Raw genomic sequence first — 12,234 nt, 5'->3', positions numbered from 1 at the left:
ACTAACGTTTAATTATAAATCTACATATATAAAACGAAAAAACAATACATAATAACAAATGATTGGAGAATTTAATGTAATGAACATGAATAACTTGACGTAAGTTCTTTTTCTTATGAAAAAACTATCTCCTCACATCAAACTAAACAAGAAAAAAAATGTTATTTTCGGCCCTTAATATAGAATTCAGTTGACTAATTTGAAGAGATTAAAAAAGTTACTAAATTACTTAATTATAACATGTTATATGATCTCTTTAAAATGTTTATATATATCATTAGATTATATATCAATTTATAAGTTAGAAAAATTAATTTAGATAAAATAATAAATATAAATATTTAAAAGTAGTTTAATAACTTTCTCAATCTTTTTAAATTAATCAGTTAGATTTTATGTTAAATTAATTAATTGAGTTTTATATTAAGGATGTGGTAGTAATAATTAAGAAGAAAAAGTTAAATAAAGAAAGGAGTCTGAACGAAAGACATGGTTGGAAAAAAAAACGGGGGAACTACGCGTTTTAATAAAGTTAGTTAATTAGTAATTAATAAATTTGATATTTTTTTAATAGTCCACGCGTTTTTCGGATTTACGGAAAGGGACTGCACTGCTTCATTCGCTTCCTTGTCATTTGTCCCGCGTCACGCCCCTCTTGAACCCCACTTTCCACGAAAATTTCCAGTCTTTTCCTCCTCATTTTCCTGTCTCTCAATCTCTGCATGGTACTACCTTCTGTCTTAATTATAAGGCTCAGTTAATTTATTTGAGAAGATTAAAAAAGTAAGTTAAGTTAGTTATTTGTAATAAATAAGTGTTGTCATTCCTAAAATATCCTTGCTAATTAAGTGTATTTGCTAGAATTATCATTATTAGAAGGACTATCTTGAAAAAAAATATATAAATATGAGAGAAAAAATGAATTAGGGTCTTATAATTAAGACTAAACAAAAAGTCAAATAGGATACTATATTAAAGACCGGTGTAATGTTTGGCCAAAAGCATCTGTAAATAATATTGAGCTTCCGTTTGTCTAGTTTTATCAATAGCTGGAAGGGTAAGGAATCTTTATTGGGTACAATTCTGCCTGAAATAAAAGGAAGCTGTACAAAAGTTCCTCAATTCCATTGACGAGGTATAGGACACGGGACCAATAATATAACTTCAATGACTAGATAATTAATTTGGAAATTCATTTCTCTAAACTATCTTATCTAATCATGATGTGCGTTGAAACTACCTCTTAGTATGAATCCGTTACAATTAATAGGAATATTTTAGAAAAAAAACTATAAATTTAGGAGGCAATATGAAATGAGATTTTATATTTAGAATAAAATCTATTTTTTCAACTAGTTCTTATATTGAGGACAACAGATAGTAATATGACTATGTGTAAAACTAAAATATACATTTGCGATTCCATCAAAATTTATGAGAGAAGCATATAATTTCACTTATTTTATTTCAAGGGAAGTTTGTGTAAGATTTGAAAATAAAAATGTGTATGTGAGATAGATAAAAGTTAGGAAAAAAGGTTGTATTTGCCTATAGGGTAGAAGGAGAATTCATATAGTTGTAACAAAATTAAAACACAAAACTTAATCCACTTTAAACTAAAGTCCTAAAAATTAAGCACCGGCAAAGGAATCCTAAAAATGAGACAAATATGAAAATTTCACCCAAATAATGTAAAAGAAGCGCATATGTAATCTTAAGGATTATAAATAGTGTTCTTATTTGTGCTGACACATCAGGGGATATATAGCGTCTGGGTGCTCCAATTGCAGAACACAACGCAGCATGTTTTAGATGATAAGCTTTTTTTTGGGAAAAAATATTTGGTGTTAAAAATATATTTTTAGTATTAATTAAAGTATACATGTGAAGAATATTTATGGACCGTTATATATGTTAATCAATTGAATTTAAAAAAAAAAACCATACAACAAAACGTTAACAATATTTTGTCAATTTACGCAGCCCATCCCGTCTGATCGGTAAGGCCATGATGGAAAACTGCAAAATGATTAGAGTATGGATTCCTAATATGAGATTTTTGACAAATATAAAATGACACTAACAGGCATATCAATATTTTGTCATGAGTGAATTATTGATTTTCGTCAAATATATTAGTACCTCAAGTTATTAATATTAAAACTAATTAAATATTTAATTTGATTCTAAATATCAATTTGTTTTTTTTAAATAATAATTAGGTATATTAAAAGTTTTATTAAAAGACAGTTCTAATATCAAAGAATATTTTTCTAAATATCAAAATAATATTTTTAAAAAAAATCTATTTATTATAAATAATTTATATAATTAGGCTTTTTTTTATTAAGGATAGGAGTTAGTTTTTTTTTTCCGCCCGACAGGCAATAATGATTTTGGACTTGTCATTCAAAATTGTTCTGTGGGGATGGAAACATGGACGCGTGGACCCTTGAAATCTTTCAAAAGATTTTTCATTCCATTTACTTTTCCCTTCCATAATTCCATAACTCCTCCCAAATCATGTCGACTTCTCATTTACTAATTTTATGTTATATGAAATATTGTTTCACAAACACGTAAAACATATAGTTTTCAAAGCAATTCTAACAGTGGCTAGAATTCTTTTTTTCTCATAAAAGGTAAAAATAAGATGTATGGCACCAATATGAAAATGGGTATAATCTTGCCATCCATTCATTAATTAAAGGTTGAGATATGTCAATATTGATATATTGTTCAGAGGAAGAGGCAGGAAGACCACAGTTTTCTAATTTAGTAGATTGGACAACTTCTTTCACATGGGATTTTTGAGTGGAGATCAAGTTTCTAACTTAAAGTAGAAGAATATTTATAGCTTTTTTCCATTTATTTAAAGGCAAAAAAGGTTCCTTAATTTTCTATATAATTCATAAAAATAACTGCTCCTCCAGTCCTTAATATAGGACCCAATTGTTGAGTTGGTTTTGGTCCTAAATATAAGACTCATTTTTCATATTTATCAATTTTCTCTAAATTACCCCTATGAATATTCCTTCAACCATAATCAAGTAGAAGAGGAAGGGGGTATTAAGAAAAATGATTATGCTCTTTTAAGAAAAGCGTGTCATATTTCTTATAATTAACTAACTTACCTAATTTATTTAATCTAATCAAATTGATTAAATAGGTCTTATATTAAGAATCGGATGAGTAATATTTTAAACAAAAAAAAACTATAGGGCCGGACGTCCAGCATTAAATATTGATCGGGTTCGGTAGAGATCAACCGGATTTCATTATAGTAGTATCGTTTAGTGTTTTCTTGTTAGGTAAAACAACACAGTTCGTAATTTAGTATTTTCAGTCTCAATTATAAGGTCTTGTTTATAATCTATAAATAAAATTTTATAATTAGGATAAGAGGTAATATATCTTTGATCTTCCACCACTCATATATGGAGGAGGCAGTCGTAAACATTTTTTGAAGATTGTAATTTTTTCCTAACGAGTAATTAACCAAATATTGCATAAATATGTTAAAAAAATTGTATGATCAAAGAAAGTTACAATAAAGCGGCTGGCTAGGTTAGGAAGTGTAAAGTAGGATGGTGGTTGCGATATACAAGCAATTCATTTATACTTGTAATTTTTTAAATTTGGTGCAGTCTCATGCTTTTTTGTATTTATCTAAAATCACCAATTTTTCTTTTATTTATTTTAAAAATTAATAATTTTGGTTTATTTTATCAAATTATTAACAACTTTCATTCATACAAAATAACCAAATTATAATGATATCAAAAATTGAAAAATGGGTGAGATTGCATTAAATTTAATAAATCATGGGTAAAATTATACTATTAAAAAATTAGAATACTAGGTATATATGAGAAATAAGATTAAGATGCTAGATGAGCTTTTATTATTATTATTATTATTATTATTATTATTATTTTGCCTGAAAAGTTGTAGCCTTATGGTTAAGAAAGCTTTAGCCACCTTACTAAACTTCCAACAAAGTAGCAGCATAAAAGTACAGTACAACATATCAAGAGAATAAGAATTAGCGTACCAATAAAGATTAGGTTCTAAAGAAATGAATCAACCCCAAGATTTAAATTTTCATCAAGTGACGAGCCACGTTTAGCAGCTTTCAATGAGGAAATACTTGTACGAATGAAAAAAAAAAGTGTTTATGATTTATGAATAACATGGTGTGCATGTGTGTGTGTAAAATAATATTATTGGCATCACACGTGAAACGGGAACAGAAAAGATTGTTTCTGCGGCCCCATGGGGACAAAGAATCAATTAGGGCATATACCACCAACTGGGGAATTTATAAAGCACAGAAAAAGACGTGATGAGTCCCACAAGTAAAGAAAACATGGTGTGTGTGTGTGTGTGTGTGTGTATCCTGGTGTCGTATTATTATCAGATAGCATTTGTTTCCTCATGCTCTAATTAAACACAATATACATACATGGCATCTTCATCACTTTCTGGGCTCATGTACGCACAAGTCTCTTGCTCTTAATCTAAAATCTAAAGTGTTCGTTTTAGATTCCACGTTTGTGTAAAATAAACAGAATCATAATAAGATTCTAAGAAAAGAAAATACTACCTCCGGTCCTTAATATAGGATCTCGTTTGATTTTTATTTTGGTTCTAAATATAAGATCTCAATCCACTTTGTCTCTAATATTTATGCATTTTTTTCCAAGATAGTCCTTATAGTAATAATAGTTCTAACTAACACACTTGATTAGCAAGGATATTTTAGGAAAAACAACACATATTTATGACATATAACTAACTTAACTTCTTTTCTTAATCTCCTCAAATTAGTCAACCAGTTTTTATAATTAGGACCGGAGGTAGTAATTATCAGTAAGTTCTAATAATAAATAAGTACTTATTATTTCCTATTCAGGACTCATGCATCATATTGTAGGCTGCTTTATAGTCATCAGGACTTTTTAGTAATTATATTTTTTTTTGTGCACTTTATAACAATTCTTCGCATGAAATACTGTAATGTAATGAATATGTACATGAGCTACATATGGAGATTTAGTTATTAAACTACAGTGAACAGAAGTGGGGAGATCGATAACAAGGACGTGGCGGCTGAAGTTCCAAACGGAACCGACACAAACAAGATGAACGCCCCCACGTTCACATAACTCCTCTATTATGGCAACTTCTCCGTTATTCTAGTTCAGTTCCCCCCCTCTTATTTCGGGACCAGAACCACATTTTCCAATTTTGTCATAATATATAAACTACCTCCGTGCCTAAATATATATAGACTACATAAAAAATTTATTTTGATTCTAAATATAAAATATCAATATATTTTATTTTTTAAATGTATAGTTTTTTAAAAAAATATTTCTATTAATGGCACTTAATAAGAGGGTAGTTATAATAAACATGATAAGAAACAATATTTCATGAATGTCAAAATATTTATTACGAATAACTAACTTAATTGATTTTTTTAATATTTATAAATTAGTTATTTAGATTAAAGAGTCGAAAGAGAGTAAAATATAAGGCAGGCATGGGTTTTGTTGGGGTTATTATACACAAGTTATAATGGTCCTATTGCATGTGAAGGGATTAAATTTGTTTGTTGTTTCTTTGTTCACGTAGATTGCCATGAGTTCTCTTTGTTATCATATTGTTGAGAATTTATAATCATCTCAAAAAATTATTACTACAAAGACACAAGGGCCATATCAACTTGTGTAAACAATAGGATTTAAAACGAGTAGCCACTAAAAATTAATTCAATTACTACGGATGGAGTGATCAACAAGCTGTTAGTTGAGATAATAAGTTGTTTCACTCTTATAAAGAGGAGAACATGAGTTTGAATATCGAGAAGAGCACTTATTGGGAGAGACGAAAACCCTTTACGCGCTAAGTCTCAAAAAGAAAAACCATTAATCAAATTTTAAAAAAAAGAGTTAAATATGGGCAGAGCCAATAGATTTATTTCGGGATTGAAATTCTTATGTGATGTATACATAAATGACAAAAAAAGAAAATAAAAATCAGAAAAAGTAGAGGGAGAATCTCATAAAATAAAACTTTGAAATTACTAAATCTTAAATAAAGATTTTCTGTAAAAATGTGTTGTTATTTATAAATTTAACATTGTCAAAATTTATTAAAATATTGTTACTAAATTTGATATAAAATTTAGTAACTTTTGTAGATTTTCCAAGAGTAAATAAAATGGAGAAAGCAAATTAAAGAATTGAAAAGAAAAAAAAAACTGAGAAGGGGTCAACATCATTAAGAACGTAACTCATGTGTCGCACATGCCTCCAGCTTCAGTGTCCCTTTCTCTATTCCATCTGCTTTATTATTCAATCACTTTTTTTTCCCAATTAATTACACTGTACGCATATTATTTTATTTATTCATTTTTGTCATTTTCATGTTATCTCTTCAGTTAATTATTTTGATTTTATTCTTCTTTAAATCTTTTTTTTTCCCTAACTAAAGATTCGACGGCCGGGAAGTCACACATATAGGTGATAGAAATCATACAACTACATTTTAGTAGGTCACTGTCGCGTGTGGAAAGAAAGTCATGAATTCTTTTAAAAATATTATATTCCCTTAGATTGCATATTAAATACGCGTGCACATATTGATATTTGTTTCTTAATTTTTTATGATCAATATATGTATTTTAATGTTTCAAATACAATTTTTTGAAACGGCTCAGTTAGTGTTCTAAGCATAATTTTTCTATTCCAAATTATGTTTTATTTTAAATACTACCTTTAATTCTAAATATATAATATTTTACCCGACCAATAAAGATTAGGGAAAAAAAAGTTAAATTATTTTTTTCTAATTAAAGCGTCAATAATTTATGATAGTCTTGTTTTCCTGAAATAACCCTCTTATTTATTGGATCACTGAATTTCATTCATTTAAATTTCGAAAAAATGGCCCATTACATGCGGATATTCTGAATATAAAATAATTAATGTAATAGACAAAAGTAGCTAAGTTCTCAGATTAAGCAGCATACCAAAGTCTTCGATAAAAATCCTATATATGCAGAACAAACAAAGCAATTGATTCTCAAAAGAATTGCATGGTAATGGTTTTTATTTTATGTAGACAAACAGCATTGATGAAACTGAATTATATTCGAATTCCAAGAAATAATCATCAAACAGGAGACCGCGGGAAAACTTGAAAAATTTTCAAGCTAGTGTAGAAAATGGAGGATTGTACAATCTAAACAGTTGTAGATTAGATAATGCATTGTAATCCTATATGATTGAAAAGTAAAGCGATTCTAGAAAATAATCATATTTGCACATTAGGGATGGAGAAGAACAAAAACTTGTGTGGCTACAAAAAGTGGAAAGAAAGGGAGGAGGAATGTTCAAATGCTTTTTCCTGGTAATTGCTCACTCCTTGGGCCTCATGTTCCTCACCTTTTCCTAACCCTTCCCATGGGTTATGCTTTGCCTTTGAAATAGTCAATTCTCTCCTCCAGTTTATCAAAATTGCCACTGAAAGTCCCACCCCTCTCATGGACCCACCTTGGACAAAACATGTCCTTTCTGTTCTCTTCTCTTGCCACCCTCTTTTATAATTACCCCCCTCTTCCTCTCTTCTTCCTCGCTAAGAAACGCCCTCCTCCCTCCCTCTCTATCTCTATCTCTCCCTCTGATCCTCCTCTTATGTTATATCTCCTCCATTTTGAACAACCCCAGTCACAGCTCACCATCTTTTGTTCTCTCTGTTCTTAGGAATATAATTCAGTAAGTCTGTATTTATACACCTGTAATGCCCCCTGTTTCTTGATCTTCATGGGGAGCATTTGAGTCCCTTGGCTTATCTTCAGTTGAATTCTGAGAGGGGAAATATCATCTTTTGTTGTTGCTGGGTCTTAATCTGTTTTTTCTCTAGAAAAATGGAAGAGACCAACGAGTGGGAACAGCTTAGTCTGATCAGTGAGCTAATCCAAGGGAAGGAGTCTGCAGAGCAGCTCTGTACCCGTCTTTCTTCTTCCTCATCTCTTGAAGAGAAGGAGCTCTTGGTAGAAAAAATTCTTTCATCCTATGAGAAAGCTCTCTCCATGCTTAATTGGGGAGTTAATGTGGGAGAGACTTGCGTCATCAATGGCAACATGATGATGGACTCTCTCTGTTCGTTGATTGGTGGCAGCCCCAGAAGCGAGGTCTTGGACCAAGATTTTAACCACAAGGATTCCTCCAAGAAAAGGTAATGTACTAGAAAAGAGTTGCCCAGTTTCTGGTTCCTTTCCTTTTCTGTAATTCTGAGGTTTTTGGTCTGATTTCCAATGTGGAATCTGCAGAAAGTCCATGCCTAGATGGACAAAGCAAGTGAAGGCTTGCTCAGGAACAGGACTTGAAGGGTCTCTGGATGACGGTTATAGCTGGAGAAAGTATGGGCAGAAGGATATTCTGGGATCCAAGTTTCCAAGGTTAGAATTTCAACCTTTTATTTATCACCCACAAACTAAATTCCTCTTCTGTGTGCATTAGAAAATGACAATTAGAATCCAACCTTTTAGCTTGCCTGGTGGAAGAAAATCTACTGATTAGTTTTTTCCTTACTTGAGAGTAATTCAGCTGTCACAACCAAGATCAAGAGTATTGATCATATTTTAGTAATCTTGTGGACTCTTTATAAAAGAGCAAGGACAAGAGTATCAGTAAGAGTTATTGTGTAATAATGCTCCTTTTAAACCTTATCCGATGGGGGCATGAGATAAATGCACTGAGTTTTCACTTTTGAGTTGATCAAGAGGGGACGCATCCGTACTAAGAACAACCTGACAAGATTATTAAGTGGCGAAACTTGAAGTGAAGTGTCAATAATGGCGTTATAAATTTGGCAGTACTTGTTGCCCTCCCAGTGCTCACAGAACGAGTCCAGATTCGCAGTTCATGACAGAAACAACCCCCCCCCCCAAAAAAAAAAAAAAGACAAACATCTAAAAGACCAGAATAACAGAAGGGGTAGGCCTCTGAATTCTCAAGAAATTTTAAAATGCCCTTTTCATGGGTGGTTGGGTAGGCCCACACCACACGTTAGATTTTTTTAAAATAGTCATTTTGTGGGTAAATACCAAATTGTGCCCCCGAGTTTCCATCAAACAGTAGACCCTTCCATGTGAAACACTTGGGGTGCGTTTTCAAATGAATCTTCCACATCTGTCTTCGAATTATTAAGGCTGCTTCCTTGTTTTCTGACAAAGAGTGGTTCATATTGCAGAGGATATTACAGATGTACCCACCGAAATGTACAAGGTTGTCTGGCTACAAAACAAGTTCAAAGATCTGATGATGACTCAACAATTCTTGAGATAACCTACAGAGGAAGACACACATGCACTCAGGCTTCTCATGTGAAGAAGACATTGCCATTAAAAAGAAAGATGGGTCTGATGGAAAATCCAAAGCAGAACCATCGAGATGAACAGAAACCAGTGGGACTAAACCCAGAAGCGTTTCTAAATGTTGGAGCAGAGTTTGAGGTTAAAACAGAGGAACTGGACACAAAGGAGGACATTTTCCCACCCTTTTGCTTCCCTTCTGCGTCAATGGGGTCTGAGGATGAAGACAGTCTATTATTCTCCGAGCCCTTGATGCAAAACCACTTCCTGGAAAGCCTGCCTTCTCCCAAGTTAATCTCACCAGCAACCTCGGAATCGAACATTTTCTGTCTGAATGTGCAGACTTCAGAGTCTGATATCACTGACATAGTTTCAGCTCCAACTTCAGTCACCAATTCCCCAATAGATGATCTGGATCTCTTAGATTTTGACTCCAACTTCCCTTTCAACGTATCAGAACTATTTTCCTGATAAATTTCACCATAATAGCTCCATAATCTCTGTACCATTGGCTGCTAAGTTGTAGAAGTACGTAAGGCATCGCAAAAATCATGAGCGAAACTTACCTGGGTTGCTAGTTTAGACAGTTTCCTTGTACGAAAGTTGTAATGATGAGGTCGTCTGTAGTTTTTGTATACTTCTGTAGTTTTTTCTCACTTTAGTTCGAAGCTATTCATATTTCTAATTTTGCCTTCAGTAGGCCTAAGATTATGAAATAAATGAAAGGAGTTCTCACTCCTGTTATTGCTTAATGATGATCATGATCGATTTTTACAAGCGATTCTTGCATATGAAGTTCAGTGAGTCAAAAAAATTTTCTTATAATAGAAGCGTAGATGAAAGTATATGACTTTTTACTACTGGAATATATGACTAAAATTAACAGATGAATTAAAATAGCAAAGGCTCATAGTATTTTATTGTGACATCCTAGGAGATGGGTTATTTTTTAAGATGAACTTTCATAATTATAATAAAATTATTAACACCTCACACATTATAATTTCCTTTTTGACCAGCCTCACACATTATAATGAGATGTAGGAATTTTGACTTTCAATGTCTTGGGTTTCTTTTACACGGTTTCTTGCTGTGGCATTGATAACACTTGTAAGGTTTATATTTTTGACGATGATGAGCATATAAAAATGGTCAAAGATTAGAAAATATGACTTTTCTAAAGCCCCAATAATGCAGGGCTAAACTTAGATACGTGGCACATCCAGGCCCTCGCAGTATCAAATGAGAATGGTTCAGAGATACCTTACATGGCCTCTCCGGTTTGACTGAAGTCAAATGTCTCGTTGAATGATGTACATTCTCAATTTTATTATAAGTTCCACGTAACCAATCCATGAATAATGAATAATTATTTAAAGCTAGGTAAAAGTAATAAAGAGGTTATAAATATATTTTTGTTTTCAAATATGTTCTTATAATAAATTAAAAAAAGAATGTATAAGAAAATTTGATTAGAGAGTATAAATAATTTTTAAAAAAAGACATTAAATGCTAAGACAAACTTAGATTACAGTTTATAAAATAGATCATACCTCTCCTCGAATTTGAACTTATAAACAAGACTAGAGGAGTATATAATAAGATATAAGATTATTAGTAATAGATTGCAATCATTAATAACATTATCATATATGTAGTAATGTACAACTTGCTTGTGAGAAGACATGAGATATTAATTATAAGAGAAAATTTATTTGGCAGCCCTGTAGTTTTATTAGATTTTGAATCAGGTCCCTATGCAGATGAGAGGATTGAAGTTAGTAATTGGCAATATCAGCAGAAGAAACGAATTGAAGGAGGAAGCAACCAAGAATAATCTGCCCCTGAGATGAGAGGCCTTCTTTATGCAGAAGACGTCGTAAACCATTGGGATGTTTCTGAATCCAAATCTACCACCTTTGTCATATCTCAGAATCTTTCTCTCACTCTCAGTTTTTGATTCTGTGTAGTTCTGCAACAAGCCCATCCACAAGCGCATCAAAATATATACTCACAACATATTATAGATACACTCACACACACACACATATATATTCTGAAGATCATTGATATATGGAAAGTTTGGAAGATGATGAAGAGGGGTCGAAGTGGAGATGCAGAAAGTGTCTTCTCAGTACTGCTTTTGCTTTGAAGCAAAACCTTGCTATCTCTTTCGCTGCTTCTACTGTTGCTTCCTTTAAACTCCTGTACTGATTCCATACACATCATTGCTTCAATGATTGCGTACAATTAATTTTTTCTTTCATTCTTTATTAACTTTGCTTTGTAGGCAGACATGTCTAGTGCTTATTACAACACATTTCATATTGATGTCATCTCAAATGATCAATAAGCTAAGTGATCTTCAGAAATTTTGAAATTTATTGAAAATGATCACAGGCTTGAGGCTCATACATAAATATCTGCTTCCAATAACACATGCTAGCCTCGTCTGTGCGGGTACGTGGCAGCCTTCTCAGAACCCCTACTTTGGATTAATATCTGCTTCCAATAACAACACATGCTAGCCTCGTCTGTGCAGGTACGTGGCAGCCTTCTCGGAACCCCTACTTTGGATTCATCTTTGGTGTGTGTGTGTGTTATATATATTCACATCGATTACTACTCAAAGAGGTGAAAGAGACCAGAGGGAAGAGATGGATGGATGTAGATTGGGGGGGGGGGGGAATATATGTGAGTCTGGCATGGAAAGTGTAACCCTGCAGAAGAAGCTTTTGGAGGAGGGAAGCTGCGATGTAGCCAGAACCACCAGTAACACAAACCTTCAACCCTGCCTTGTCCATTTCTTCTCACCTTTCCAGATACCCCACGACTGATGCCACATTCGT

At 32.4% G+C, this 12,234-nt stretch overlaps 1 protein-coding gene across 1 annotated transcript; it reads left to right on the top strand.

The window, feature by feature from the left end:
- Nucleotides 1-7,654: 7,654 nt before the first annotated feature.
- Nucleotides 7,655-10,137, top strand: LOC114727828 (probable WRKY transcription factor 53). Its single transcript, XM_028914598.1, has 3 exons — nt 7,655-8,247; nt 8,342-8,470; nt 9,265-10,137. Exons 1-3 carry the CDS (start codon nt 7,937-7,939, stop codon nt 9,854-9,856), a joined length of 1,032 nt encoding a protein of 343 aa, XP_028770431.1. The 5' UTR covers nt 7,655-7,936; the 3' UTR covers nt 9,857-10,137.
- Nucleotides 10,138-12,234: the final 2,097 nt, after the last annotated feature.

Source organism: Neltuma alba, unplaced genomic scaffold (genome assembly GCF_004799145.2).
Source record: "Neltuma alba isolate B1F8T4 unplaced genomic scaffold, ASM479914v2 tig00012508_pilon, whole genome shotgun sequence".
Classification (NCBI taxonomy): domain Eukaryota; kingdom Viridiplantae; phylum Streptophyta; class Magnoliopsida; order Fabales; family Fabaceae; genus Neltuma; species Neltuma alba.
Note: the sequence above shows the minus strand (reverse complement) of the source record. Positions and strands in the feature narration are given on the sequence as shown.

Coding starts and splice junctions, on each gene's coding strand:
- LOC114727828 (XM_028914598.1), top strand. CDS start 7,937: ATGGAAGAGACCAACGAGTGGGAACAGCTTAGTCTGATCAGTGAGCTA. Junction 8,248..8,341: donor AAGGATTCCTCCAAGAAAAG/GTAATGTACTAG, acceptor TGGAATCTGCAG/AAAGTCCATGCCTAGATGGA. Junction 8,471..9,264: donor CTGGGATCCAAGTTTCCAAG/GTTAGAATTTCA, acceptor TTCATATTGCAG/AGGATATTACAGATGTACCC.